The 13,380-nt window shown below is 41.7% G+C and overlaps 2 protein-coding genes across 5 annotated transcripts; both read left to right on the plus strand.

Annotated features, from left to right (window-relative positions):
• Positions 1-459: 459 nt before the first annotated feature.
• cbx3b (chromobox homolog 3b) lies at positions 460-5,656 on the plus strand. Of its 4 annotated transcripts, none has more exons than XM_080471335.1 (5): positions 460-671; positions 1,004-1,144; positions 1,248-1,398; positions 2,686-2,855; positions 4,221-5,656. In XM_080471335.1, exons 2-5 carry the CDS (start codon positions 1,005-1,007, stop codon positions 4,363-4,365), a joined length of 606 nt encoding a protein of 201 aa, XP_080327461.1. In that variant the 5' UTR covers positions 460-671; position 1,004; the 3' UTR covers positions 4,366-5,656. The 4 variants fall into 4 exon arrangements, with proteins under 4 accessions (XP_080327461.1, XP_080327463.1, XP_080327464.1 ...); XM_080471337.1 differs by lacking the exon at positions 460-671 and adding an exon at positions 676-852 and having other exon boundaries at positions 4,221-5,655; XM_080471338.1 differs by lacking the exon at positions 460-671 and adding an exon at positions 678-848 and having other exon boundaries at positions 4,221-5,655.
• Positions 5,657-5,871: 215 nt separating this feature from the next.
• snx10b (sorting nexin 10b) lies at positions 5,872-7,928 on the plus strand. The gene is made up of 6 exons (XM_080470837.1): positions 5,872-5,996; positions 6,236-6,322; positions 6,406-6,506; positions 6,627-6,728; positions 6,907-7,110; positions 7,517-7,928. Exons 1-6 carry the CDS (start codon positions 5,934-5,936, stop codon positions 7,644-7,646), a joined length of 687 nt encoding a protein of 228 aa, XP_080326963.1. The 5' UTR covers positions 5,872-5,933; the 3' UTR covers positions 7,647-7,928.
• The last annotated feature ends 5,452 nt before the right edge of the window (positions 7,929-13,380 follow it).

The raw sequence follows: 13,380 nt of genomic DNA on the forward strand, positions 1-13,380 counted from the left end.
GATAGATAGATAGATAGATAGATAGATAGATAGATAGATAGATAGATAGATAGATAGATAGATAGATAGATAGATAGATAGATAGATAGATAGATAGATAGATACTATCAATTAGTAGTTAAATACATGTAGATATTATAATTAGAAATGAATTGTATTTATTGTTTATTAATGAGTGTGTAATAAACTTCAATTCTATTGTATATTCATAAATAATATTCTATTATGTGCATCCACTTAAATGATCAAGCTATTATTATTATTATTATTATTATTATTATTATTAATCCAGTGTGTGATCCAGACCCCCGGTCCTCCTGCCCTGTCATACCCCGCTGACGCCCGTGGGTGGCGGGGCTGTTCCGGGCCACTGGACGGGGACGGACGAGCGGACTGCGCTCTGATTGGTCGCCGCTTGTGCGCGTCCCCGTCGTCTCCTCCCGGTTTTCCTGGCATGACCTTTTCCCTTGGCAACCACTTCCTCCGAGCATCAACGGCCATCTTTAATTTTAAGTCATTGATGAAAAAGTTGTCTTCGCCGCTTTTAAGAGCCGCCACGTTAGCGCGCGGAGCCACCGGGACGCCGCCGTGTGCGTGTAGTTTCCCCGCGGGCGCACGGAGACACGCACAGCGCAGCACCGCAGAGAATAAAGCTCAACGCCGACACGAGCGTACGTGCATATTGTTCTGTGAAAGACGTGCATCACTTCCAGTTCCGTGTTTTCCTTTCTTGTCTCCGCACACAAACACAGCCTCCACAGTCGCTCGTTTTGTAAAGTGAAGAATAACCTTGTTTTTTCGCTCCTCGCGCGCTGTTGTGTGCGAGTCGCGTGCTCCTGAAAGAAACGGCAGGTGGAGCGCTAGAATAAGTGAATGGCTCGTTGTCTGAAGGACACAGTCAGTACTCACCACTGCCATGTTGTTGTGCCAACATCCCCTCAAAGTGTTTTGTCTTGTTTTTTTTGTTTTTTTTTAATCACTCTTGTGTTCTTTATCATGGCAGAATGAGAAAGAAGCAGACTGCCAAACAGAGGAAGACCGAGGAGACGACTATTGTTCAGGAGTTCGCGGTGGACCAGATCATCCGCCGCAGGGTCTTTAACGGGAGAGTGGAGTACTTCCTCAAGTGGAAAGGCTTCACAGAGTGAGTCGACCTGAACACGGGTTTGTGTTTGTTGTTTTAACCATGTTGTCAAATCCATGAAGTGAAGTTGTAACACTTCTTCTCCGGTTTGAAACGATCCCAGTGCAGAAAACACGTGGGAACCTGAGGACAATCTGGACTGCCCGGAACTCATCGAGGAGTTCCTGAGAAACGCCCACTTCCCAGAGGAGAACGAAGACGAGCAGGCAGAGTTCTTACCCAAAGAAGAAATGACCGAGCAAGAGACGGAAATTGTGAGTATGTTTGTGCTTTGGAAATGGTCTAAAGCTGCACGTTGTTTCCATATTATTCACACAAGCGTCTGCACCTAAATCAGGAAGGAGGGAGAGAAAAAGAAACGATTATTTTTAGAATATTCTTTCAATGCAGACATCAGCACCCAGGGGAAAAAAAGGAAGTTGTTCTGTTAGTGTCAACTCAGTTCTACAAATGTTGAGACAATGTGCAAGATGGAAACAAAAGAAAAAAGCAGGATGAAGTTTTACATGTGATGAAACACAAACAGCACATCAACCTTGAAAGTATTCATTCACCATTTAAAGAAAATATAGTTGAATTGTATTGTCTGAGAAGTGTCGTATTTATCAAAAACAAAATGTTTGACCGAACACAGTGAACAGCACAATGCTTGTTCTTTATATGGTATTTCTTTTAATCCGCTCACAGAACAGTTTTTTATGAGAAGATGGCGGCACCCACGTCTTTATCCAATAAAGAAGAATATTTGTGGATTACACAGTGTACTGTGTTCGCACAATGTGATTTCTGTCAGTGTTCCTGAGCTTCCTGTACACAAGGCTGCCTGTTTTTAATGCAGCTTGAGGGCTGGAAGGTCATGAACATCTAAGTTTCACTTTCAGTCTTGTCCATTATATTTTTTCTTCTTTTTTTTTTTTTAATCTCCAGATTTATGCTTATTTGCAATGTAGAATTTTTATCTATCAAACCATCTTCAAAGACAATTTTAAGCTGATAAAGTTTTCCACAGATTTTCCAGATTACTGTGCCTCTATAAAAGGCCTCTATTAATACAGCCAAGTCACTGTTGTTAATTAACTGCTAACATCTCCTCCTCTTAACTCTTCTTACATTAGTACCATTTACCTTCCTTATGTTGCCATCATTCCAATTTTCTTTTAAGACGTGCTTGTACTATAACATTTTAAATGAGGTCATATTTTTATTGAATGATCAAATGCCTCACCTATAACATCTGATCTGTTGCGTTTATGAAGCTTGCAAATCATTTCATCCTGTTTTCATCGACCAATTACACAGCTTACCAACCTTTCTGGAATTTGTATTACTAGCAGATGTGTACTGAGTTAGAGTAAAACCATTTCATTTGTTTTTTCCTCTTTTTTTTTGTGGGAGTTTTGCAACGCACCCGAAAGTGAAATGTGATTCTTCTTCTTCTTCTTCTTCTCTTCACAAAAACAAAACATTTTTCTACACGTTTCCTCAAGTCTGAATGCTATCTCGGTTCCTTCTTGTAACACTTGCACCATTTCTTCTTGCAGTCCTGTCTGCAGCATCAGCACCAGGATCAAATGATGCAGAGTGACGGCGGCATCCTGCAGCCGGGCGACGAGCACTCAGACGCCCCGGCGGACCTCAGCAGCTACCTGGAGCCTGAATGCATCATCGGCTCCACAGACAGAAAGGGAGAGCTCATGTTCCTAGTCAAATGGTAACTCCACTCCTGAACGAATTCCGCCATTTGGCTTCAATGTTTGTATAAAATCCAGAAAATAACATTGAGATGAAGTTTGGTGGCTGTGGCACTGAACGAATACCAGATCGTGGAGATCCCACTTTAATCACAGCAAACAAACAGGAGAGTTCGGCACAAGAATAACACAGATTTAAATGAATTCATGCCATAAGAGTTGTATTGGATAGCATTCGATAGCAAAGTTCCTAATAAAGAGGCGGCACTTATTCATCAGAGCTCGTTGGTAAATGACCAGTGGCAGCTTTAAAAGGGAACTTTTGCTGAGTTTTCACATAAAGGCTGTCTTTACTAGTTGTGGGGATTACTGCAGTCTGTGAAAACAGTTGGTTAAAGTCTTCTATGCCTCTAAGGAGCTTTGTTCCGTCTCTGAAAATCACTGTGGCTGAAGACTTGTGATTTCTTTATTTTTTTCTGTTGTTTTAATTTTCAAACACAAAGTTCAGTATGGAAATCAAAGGATTCCGTCATATTACATATAAAATTGGGAAAAAAAATGTTTTGACAGCCAACAGCACCACATCAGGAATTTGCATTGACTCTATGGGGCATTACCACAGAGAGCGCCAGTTAAAACTAAACTAAACACAATGTTGTCCGGTAAAAAATATTCAATCTGCCTGAACTTTAGCCGGCGTAAAGTGCTGCTTCTTTTAGGAGAAGCAATCTGTTACTCATGAATAATTTAAGCCAAATGGTTTTCAAAGTGTACGATGGGCTTTTCCCTGTCTTGATGGTCAAGGTGATGCTTTTTACCAGCATTATATTTTGTTCTAGTTCTTCGAGAAATAAGTGGAAGGTAAAATTAAAGTATTTGATCAATCTAAAATGGTGATGTTTTCGTTGACAGTTGCAGACTGCAAAGCATAAAAGCTTACCAAATATCTCGGGGGCGGGGGGGGGTTCATGCCCTAGTCTCGGCAAACGACACAGCCATTCTCTTTATTTTCAATACAAACTTGTTTTTGTTCTGAATCCCCACTAATATATATAAAAAAAAAAAGCAATTAGTTGCGTTGTGGGAAAGCTAAAGCCACTTGCTTTAGAGAATAGTCCATACAAGTCTGGAACCGCTCTTTAATATCGCCGGAGTTTCCCCACAACTTTCGGGAAATGCAATAATAAACAGCTGCACTGCAGCTGTAAAACAATATTTAATAGATATTTTGTTGCCACAGCAGAGTGACGTTTATTAAAATCCCTTTAGTCTTCCCTCCTTTATAACAACCTGCTCTAAACAAACTGAAATGTCTGTTGCTGATGAGAGTCGGGTGGAAGGGGGTTCTTTGTTATATTTTTCCCGTGCTGCGACTTTCCCCGCAGGAAGAACTCCGACGACGTGGCTCTGCTGCCGGCCCATGAAGCCAGCGCCAGATGTCCCCAGGTGGTCATCGACTTCTACGAGCAGAAGCTGACCTGGCACTGCAGAGACAAGGAGGAGGAGGAGGAAGAGGAGGAGGAGCAGTAAAGTGTGTGTGTGTGTGTGTGTGTGTGTGTGTGTGTGTGTGTGTGTGTGTGTGTGTGTGTGTGTGTGTGTGTGTGTGTGTGTGTGTGTGTGTGTGTGTGTGTGTGTGTGTGTGTGTGTGTGTGTGTGTGTGTGTGTGTGTGTGTGTGTGTGTGTGTGTGTGTGTGTGTGTGTGTGTGTGTGTGTGTGTGTGTGTGTGTGTGTGTTGTACGCCGAGGAGAACTGATGAACAGCTGCGCTCCCACCTGAAGCTTAGTTTAGCCTCCATCAAGCGTATCCTCCCTTCAGCTGACATTAGAGGCGCTCTGTGTGAAATCCCGTCCCACTGCAGGTTGAGTTTCAAACTCTGGCAGGTGTGAGATTCTCAGCGGGGATAGATCGTTGTTGTTGTTGTTTTTTTTTGTTGTTGATGTTTTTCTCAGTCCTGTGGTGCTCGGTAAGGTCACTGTGCCTTTGAGGAGACCGTGATGGAGACTACAACTAACCTTTATGTGGAGCTGTTGATTTCAATGTCAGACGGTTTTTTTTTGTTTTTTTTCTTGTGTCATCATGTAGCAGACTCAATCACTGTGGATGTGTTTTGTTTTGAAGTCGTTGTTACACAAGTAATTTAGTATTTCTTGCCCTGTTCGACTACAAGTATCTTTCACTGGGAAGGGGGTTGCTTAGTGTGAGCTTTATATCCCGTATGTCAGAGGGAACTTCCTGCTGTTCTGGCTCTTGTAGTTTTTGGTTAGAACTAAGAATTGTAGGCCTGTTTTTGAAGTTCAAATGATGTGAGGTGTTTATAAACTGAGCTTTTATTTTCTGTGTTTCACTGTATTTCTGTAAAAAAAAAAAAAAATCTTGGGTTTGATGTGAAGTGTGAAAGATGTGTTGGCCAACTCAAAGTCCCCCGTATTTCCAATCACGTATGCACCAGGCACTCTCCCCTTTGCATCATAACTGTAAAAATACTGAATGATTTGGTGATTTATTTAATTTTCTTTCCCTGAATTGAAGACCTGGTAGAATTTCTCAAAAGGTCACATCTCTTAAATTAGATTTCCACCTCCTGCAGGTGAGATGATTGTTAAATGTAGCACTTTAGATATGAGCCTGTGCGTTTACGCAGGTTTATATGTACTTGACTTGTATCCTGGTGGCACTGTCATAACTCAACATATCTCCCATGACTGTTATGGGACACTCAGCTGAACCTTAAACCTCTTGAAACTCACCTGCTCCTGAACTACTGTACCTGTTGACCATGAATCTGTGAAGTCTGAATAAAATAAACATTTTGTGACACTTCCTCTTGATTCATTGTGTTCACATCATGAGGTGGGAATGTTACAGGGTGAAAAATGTGTCGTTTGTGTTCCGGATGGTTCCTAGAAAGACCATTGATTTTGCATGTTTCATGTAGTTTAGTCATGTTGTTGCTTGTCGTCTCACCAGAGCTCACGGGAGGAGCTTATCAAGAGTCTTGTGACTTTATTTTGAAACCTTTGCCCTTTGGCAATAAGAGAAAATGTGAAAGGAAAGATACAGTAACAATGCTTAGTGCCATTTCACCTGTCTGACGTTGGATGACTGACACACACGGGCCATTGCGGATAATGGGAGAGGAAATTGAAAACACAGAGGATCAGGTAGGACTGAACTTAAGCTGTTAATCTGAGAAATTCAGAACAATAACCTTTAACCTGTCTTATTCAATTCCGAAACCACAAGCTGAAGGAAACAGGATGCATGTGGGATTTTCCTTCCCTGATTCATCTTGTAGTTTCTGTACTTCCTCTTACACTTACTAATAAAAAATCGTCCCCTTTTTCGTAACACTGTGCATTCAGTTCAGGCTTTTAGTGTCTCTCCTGTCTTCTCCATGCAGCAGGTCATCAGTGTGTGGGTGCGGGATCCAAGGATACGACGGCATGACTTTTGGCATGCCTACATGGACTATGAAATCTGTTTACACGTGAGTAAATTCACAGAGTGACTCTTAATCTGTAGAGCTAGTAAGAACAGCTCGATGTGTAACTGTTGTGTGTGTTGTTATAGACGGACAGTGTGTGTTTCACCAAGAAGACCTCAAGTGTGAGGAGGAGATACAGTGAGTTTGTGTGGCTCAGACAGAAACTACAAGCAAATTCACTGCTAATGCAAGTATTCACTGTCACCTGAAGGGGAACAACAGAGCCTGCTCACTTTGTTTTCATGCTAAGAAAAGTAGTATTATGTTTATAAAATCATTTCGTGTCATTGTGCTGTTGTTTATGCAGGGTCCAGTTACCGGAGCTGCCCCCGAAAAACCCTTTCTTCAGTCTGAACAATGCAAAACAGATCACTGAGCGGATGAAGGGACTCCAGGTGTTTCTGGAAAAGTAAGATGCTCTTCAAAGGTCAATACATTTCTGACCTTTGACATGATATGAATGTAACAAAAGTGAAACACACAGTGACTTCCTACTGGACATCGGGACTGCTTATTCCTCACCCGTCAACCGTACAATATGCACTGCTCGCAGTCGTCTTAATGTGTTTATTGCCCCCATTTACCAGAATCCTTGAGAGCCCCCTGCTGCTGTCCGACAGCTGCCTGCATCTTTTCCTGCAGTCGCAGCTCAGCGTGTCCAAGATGGAGGCTTGTGCTGCAGGAAGGACCCACTACTCTGTGGCCCAGGCCGTCCACTGCTGCGGCCTGAGGAGGTTCCACTCAGTGGAGGACATGCAGAAGGAACTCAGCTCGGACTTAGACTCGGATAGGTACAGTACTATTACACTTCACTCATCTCCTTAACAGTAGAAAACATCAGGAAATCACGCTGACACCTTTTCTCAGCAGCTTTTTTTCTTCATTTTTATATGTGGGAAGGAATTATGGTGCAAAGAAACGAGGAGTCACACAACAAACATTTTATGAAAATACAAATTTTGATGAATTAATTTATTTGTAAGTGCTATTGGAATTATTTGAAATGATGATAATTTTGCGGATGTTTTACAGATGTTTTAAACCAAAACAGCCATTAACAATATATTTTATTGTGAAAAAAAAGAAAAGAAAAAAAGAGCGAGCAGGTTCCAGGTCTGTTACAAGGAGGTTCGGCCTCTCACCTGCTCTATATCACGCTACTGTAGTTGTTTTCATGCTCTGCTCTTTTCTCTCCAGCTCAGACTGCAGAGATCCACACCCCAGGACTAAAGGGTTGGCAATAAACAAAACAAAGAGCTCACCTTCACTTGGTCTCATGGGAATCTGCCAGGAGGAAATGCTGAGCTGCTCATCTGGATCTACATGAAAACATCAGCTTCACCAAGGAGACAGTTCCCTTTTCATCATACACTTTCAGCTACACGGTTCTTTTTAAAGTCATGAGATTATTTCCTTTGAAATGTGTTCAATAATCATTAATAGCATGTTTCCTTTGTATATATAGTGTGAGTATGCCTTGACGTCACAGAAACATAGCTATGATTTGCCTGAAGATGGCAGTGTTGGTACATCTGTACGTTTGTATGTGAGCTTTCTTCATGAATGTATTCCACATATTGAGTTCATAAACAAACTTTAACAATGCTTCACTGGTTCGCATTATTTATACTGAAAGTAGAAGCAGATGGTTTTGAAAATATAAATGCAAAGCCTGAACTAGTCTTGATGTCTATTTCTGTGTGAGAGCCTCCTCTAATAAAGTGTAGGGGAGCTTGTCATGGTGGCCACTGCAGTGCTTAGCAGTCTGACATATATAATAGGGTCTCTGCAGAGTTTTCAGACACCCCCCCTGTCAGGTGTGGTCCCAGTAGGCGGTCCTGTGGGATCCCAGTGGACATGCTCCTGTCTGAGAGGGCTTCCAGGTAGACAGGCTACATTGCTCCCCGCTGAGCAAAATGCCAGCTGCGGTGACAGGCCACCTTTTCATCCTTCGCTTTGTGTTTGTAGGAGCTCGTTTCCCCGCAGTCGCATCTCTCGGTATGTCTTTTGTGTCCTGGAGACTGCGCGCTCCCGCAGTGAGCACCAGCACGCTTATGCAGAGGTAATGACCACTAAACAGATCCCAAGGAAAACTGACATTTCTTTTTTTCTACTGTTCAGCTAATTAGATGAGCTGATTCTCTCTGCAGCAGCACTGAGATTCATTATAAATTCAGGACAGGAGCGCACAATAGGCTGATGTTACAGGGAGGTGTCGTCACCTCTGCTCCTGCTCTCAGCAGCTCAACCTTCTGGATGGCGAAAAGCTCAAAGTGGCAGTTGCAGGTGTCTTCTTTTCCATCTACATATGGTAATGCATTGTGTGCATTTGTCATTTAAGTGTCAGCGCTCGTCGGGAGGGTCAGCTTCATCCTGCACCTTCAAACATTAGTGCTGAGGCCTTCGGCGCTGCAGATGTCTACCTCAGCAGGAGAATAATCCTATATTCACTTAAATACCACTCAGCCAGAATGTTATCGAAATAGATTGTAATACTCTGAAGTCGGGATCATTTACACGTGATAGAATATGTTGAAACCTATTAGAATGCCCCAAATCATTCATATTTCATAATAGCTTGATTCAAAAAGTTTCAAATTAGATTTAAAGTTCAATGTTTTTCAAGTTTGATGCATCAGTCAGGTGAAATGGGGCAAAACGTACCAGCAGCAATGCCTGTCTCAATGTTTTAAGTAAACTGTTTACTCATGTAGCCATTCCATTGTCATCAATTTACATTTGGTAGTTTGAAACGCAAACCTAATACAGAAATGTCCAATAAAGAGATATTAGCCTTTTCTAAAGATGTTTTGCCAGGTGTTTATATTTTTATGAGAATTTTTCAGGTTAGTACAATTTACCATGTACCTTCCCACTTTTAAAATCATAGGTATTAAATACATCCACAACAAGAATTATTATTCTAATCTTTTGATCACATCTACTTTTGTACATCAACCAGATTATGTCATTATTGTTTGACTGAGAAATATGCTTTCAATATAGATGATTCGAATGTCTACAACTGAATACACAGTAAAACAACAATAAGAAAAGTACCCAATAATTTCACGCTCGGTTACTGTATTTTTACTTGTCACTGAGAGCAATTTAAGTAACGTAGGTGGGCTTCAGCATCTTGCGACCCCTGAACCAGATGAAGCAAATGGATGGATTGATGTAACATTCATGTTCATTGACAAACATTCAGTGCTTTTACATTACATCAACTAAATACTAATAACAATCGAATTAAATGTGGTTAAAAAGTGACTACTACTTTGAGTAAATGAGAAGAATATTGTTTTAATATTAGCACTTTCTCAAATAATTGGTAACTAATAAAGTAAAACTCATCAGTAATATTTCCACTTTGAGGAATTAGTTTTAGAAGAGTACTTCTACTTCAGTATTTTTATCTTTTTTACCAACAGTACTTCTATGTTGTTGAGTACAGTTCACGTGATGTAAATTTGTAATCAAAGAAGACACTCAAAAACATGTTCCGTAATCAATACCTAGATTTGATAGACACACATCTGTCTGGGTTTGTTGTTGACTACGCTGTCTTTCTGTGGTACCGTAAAAAGTTTTCTTTATCCGTCAAATTAAACTGCAAACAATGTGCTTATTTTACACGGTGTGATTAAATTTGATCCTGCGACAGAATGGATAAATTATTAAATACAGACAAACGCATCTATCATCCTTCCTTGAGAAATTTATGTAAAATTTACAGCACATGAACAGTTTAATGAATTAATAAAATTCATAAATTTCAAGTAATTAAAGCACTTTGGACACCTTTGGTTTCTGTTCAAACATTTATGACAGTGATGAGGGGTGTGTTTGGAAGACTAATAAAAATCCTGGCAATATTACAACCCCAGGGAAGCAAATGTGAGAGGTTGTTAAACCTGCTGAAAATGAACAAGCAAGGCAGTAATCTTGTCAGGCTCTGAGACCAATAATGCTCGTCATTGACGTTAAGCAAATCCCATTCGTCATTTAGATCACCTAAAACATATTAGCAATTGCTAACAGGTCTTTTTGAAGCTGCGGTTGTTGCTCACAGCCGCGCAGATTGAAACATTTACATTGTTGGTTTTAATCTGGCCTGTCCTCGAGTATCGACTCCTCTCTCTCAATGGTCTGTGACTCCGGCCCGCTGGCTGTTAACCTTGAGCTGCTGTAGCCTGGTTTGTCAATAGGACTCTGCTGCCATGACAACACTGACACACTGAAACCTACAGGATCAATTGCTAAGAGCAGCCTACTGCATGTTGCGTGACCCCCCCCCCCCCCGAAAGAGGTCAGCTGAAGTGAAAACAAAAAGCGAGTCCATCCAGGTTTTAGCTGGATACTCATTGAAATGATGTTTTCAAGTATTTCTTCAAACGCTTTAGGTCGTTTTAATCTAATTAGTATGCTTATTGTTTGACACATAAAACAGTGGAAGATCAGAGAAAGGAAAATGGTCCCTTTGGGAGATGCCCATCTGCCTCGGCTCAAGTCAGCACGTCTTTCTGCAACAACAGCTCAAATAAACCTCAACTCATGCACGTGTTCTCATGCTTCACTTACTCTTCTCTCTGTCGCGTGATTACAACAGAATCCTGAAAAGCTAAATAAAACACACACAAAAAAAAAACTGTTTTATGCATTGGAAATGAACCAAATTGTTAAACGTGTAACAATATGAAATCCCAATCAAGATCTCGTAGAGAGCTTGAAACCGAATGGAAGTATTGAGGGGGATATGCTCCAGTGAAGGCAAATTACAGATAAATCAGAGGCTGCTCATGCATTTTAAGTGCCACATTATACAGAATCCATTAGTAGCAATAGGAGCTCAGCACCACTTGAGATATTAAATCTTTGTGGCTTCAACTTTGTGGAACCAGGATGAGTCGATATCAGAGGAACCTCGCGGCGCTGCCAGTAGATTGTGGATGGGACCCGAAGAAATGATGCCAGTATTGTATGCCAACACTGGTGCTGTCATAATGACACAAGCTGGTTGTACTGGCGTGCAGCTTGTCATGCAGGAAAACAACCACATTCACCCAAGGCAGATGAATGAGCGAGACATTAACTGTGTTAATAAATGAAACTCTCTGATTTTTGAACAGGTTTCAAGGTTCTGAACATTTCTTGCCAATGCAGAGCCCTGATTTATGGACGGCCACAAAAATACCTGACAAATACAACAGATTTGTTTTTATATTTTGTACATGTGTCCTTGAAGCTGTGCGTGTCTGCCTTGTATGTGCATGTGCTCAACATCCAATCCTTATCAATACCCAACTCCATCTGGTGAAGAAGTAGTTTTCCACAAGACTGGCACATTTTTCTTTGTCGCTCAAACGTTAAGGATTGAAATGAGCTGCCATGAGAGCGATCCATCATTTATCAGACTTAGCAGCGTCACCCTGCCACGGTGTTGCACAGCAATACCTGCTGCTACTGCCCCCACCCCCCCTCCACCACTGCCACCACCACTACATCCACATGTTCTCTCCTTTTGGTTTGTGGCTGTAGCAATTACTGGGAACGCACATGATCGCTGTACCAAGGCAAGCAACAGCTTCCCATCTCCTGGAATCAGAGCTGAAACTCATTCTTCTCTCTTCAACACATGGCCCCGGGGAGGAAGGGGGGCAGGGGCAGCGGGGGGCGGGGGTGCAAGAAGGAAGTTGAGATTACTACTTCGAAATTTCCAGAAAAAATCTGGTGTGTGAAATCAGGTATGCTTCCGTTGGCATGTGCAGCCAAAAGCAGATGGGAGAGCCTATAGATAGATAGATAGATAGATAGATAGATAGATAGATAGATAGATAGATAGATAGATAGATAGATAGATAGATAGATAGATAGATAGATAGATAGATAGATAGATAGATAGATAGATAGATAGATAGATAGATAGATAGATAGATAGATAGATAGATAGATAGATCCAGGGCCTTTCTGTGTGGAGTTTGCATGTTCTCCCTGTGTGTGTGTGTGTGTGTGTGTGTGTGTGTGTGTGTGTGTGTGTGTGTGTGTGTGTGTGTGTGTGTGTGTGTCTTCCTGTACTCCGGGTTCCCCCACAGTCCCCAAAAAAAAAAAAACATGCACCGTTCCTGAGCACTCCCCCCCCCCACCCCCCCCCCCCCCCCCCCCCCCCATCAGTAGGTGGCTGCCTACCGATGGGTCCGTTCAGCGAGTAAGGGATTAATAAAATACGAATCTTCTTGTTCTATGTATCTATCCATCTAGTGTCACGCGTCGGACGAATGTCTTGTTAGCGATGAGGAATGAGTGGAAGGGGAGCTTTTTGGTCAGACCCACTTCAGCAAGGTGGTAGCCATGAGAAGACAACAGAGGGTGGAGAAACAAGGAGAGGGGGGTGGAACGGAGGGGTAGAGGGCACCATCTCTTGGGGCCTCTGAGCTTCACTGCCAGTGTGTGTAAATCAGCAGGCAGCTCACGGCTGCAATGAGGTAGAAAATAAAAAAAACATAAAAATGTCCGAGTGAAATAAGAGGCAAGGAGAAATCTTTTATGATGAGTCTAAATCTCCTTACTCTGCAGTAGATCCACTGACCGGCTCAGCTTGTCTTCTCCAGACACCGTCCATCATCCCAATGTCTGCATATAGCCACAAATTACTCAAATTACCCCACCTGCTACTCATGTAATACATATGTAATGAGTATCCTGAATTCACATAATTATTATTCATGGTGCATTAATAGGGCTATCTAAAATTCATTAATATGCACGTAAAATGATGTGGGCTAAACTAGGAGTGTGAAATTCTGCAGTTTCGGGGGTTATTGTGCGTAAAGTCCGACACAGAAGTTTGTCCTACATGTTTAAACTCTTGGTATTAAACTTGAAGCACCATCTGAGCAAGTAATTGAACTCTTGATGTTTTTGGCGCAAAAAAGAATCCCTGCAAAGATCTCCTCAATATTTCTGTGAGATCAGAACTTCCGCTGTCTTCTGCAAACTGGATCCGTTCATGTCTGAGTGCAGATCCTCAGTAGGGACGCTCGTAAAAAATTTACTGTAAA

This window comes from Lipophrys pholis (assembly GCF_963383615.2).
Source record: "Lipophrys pholis genome assembly, chromosome: 9".
Taxonomy (NCBI): Eukaryota; Metazoa; Chordata; class Actinopteri; order Blenniiformes; family Blenniidae; genus Lipophrys; species Lipophrys pholis.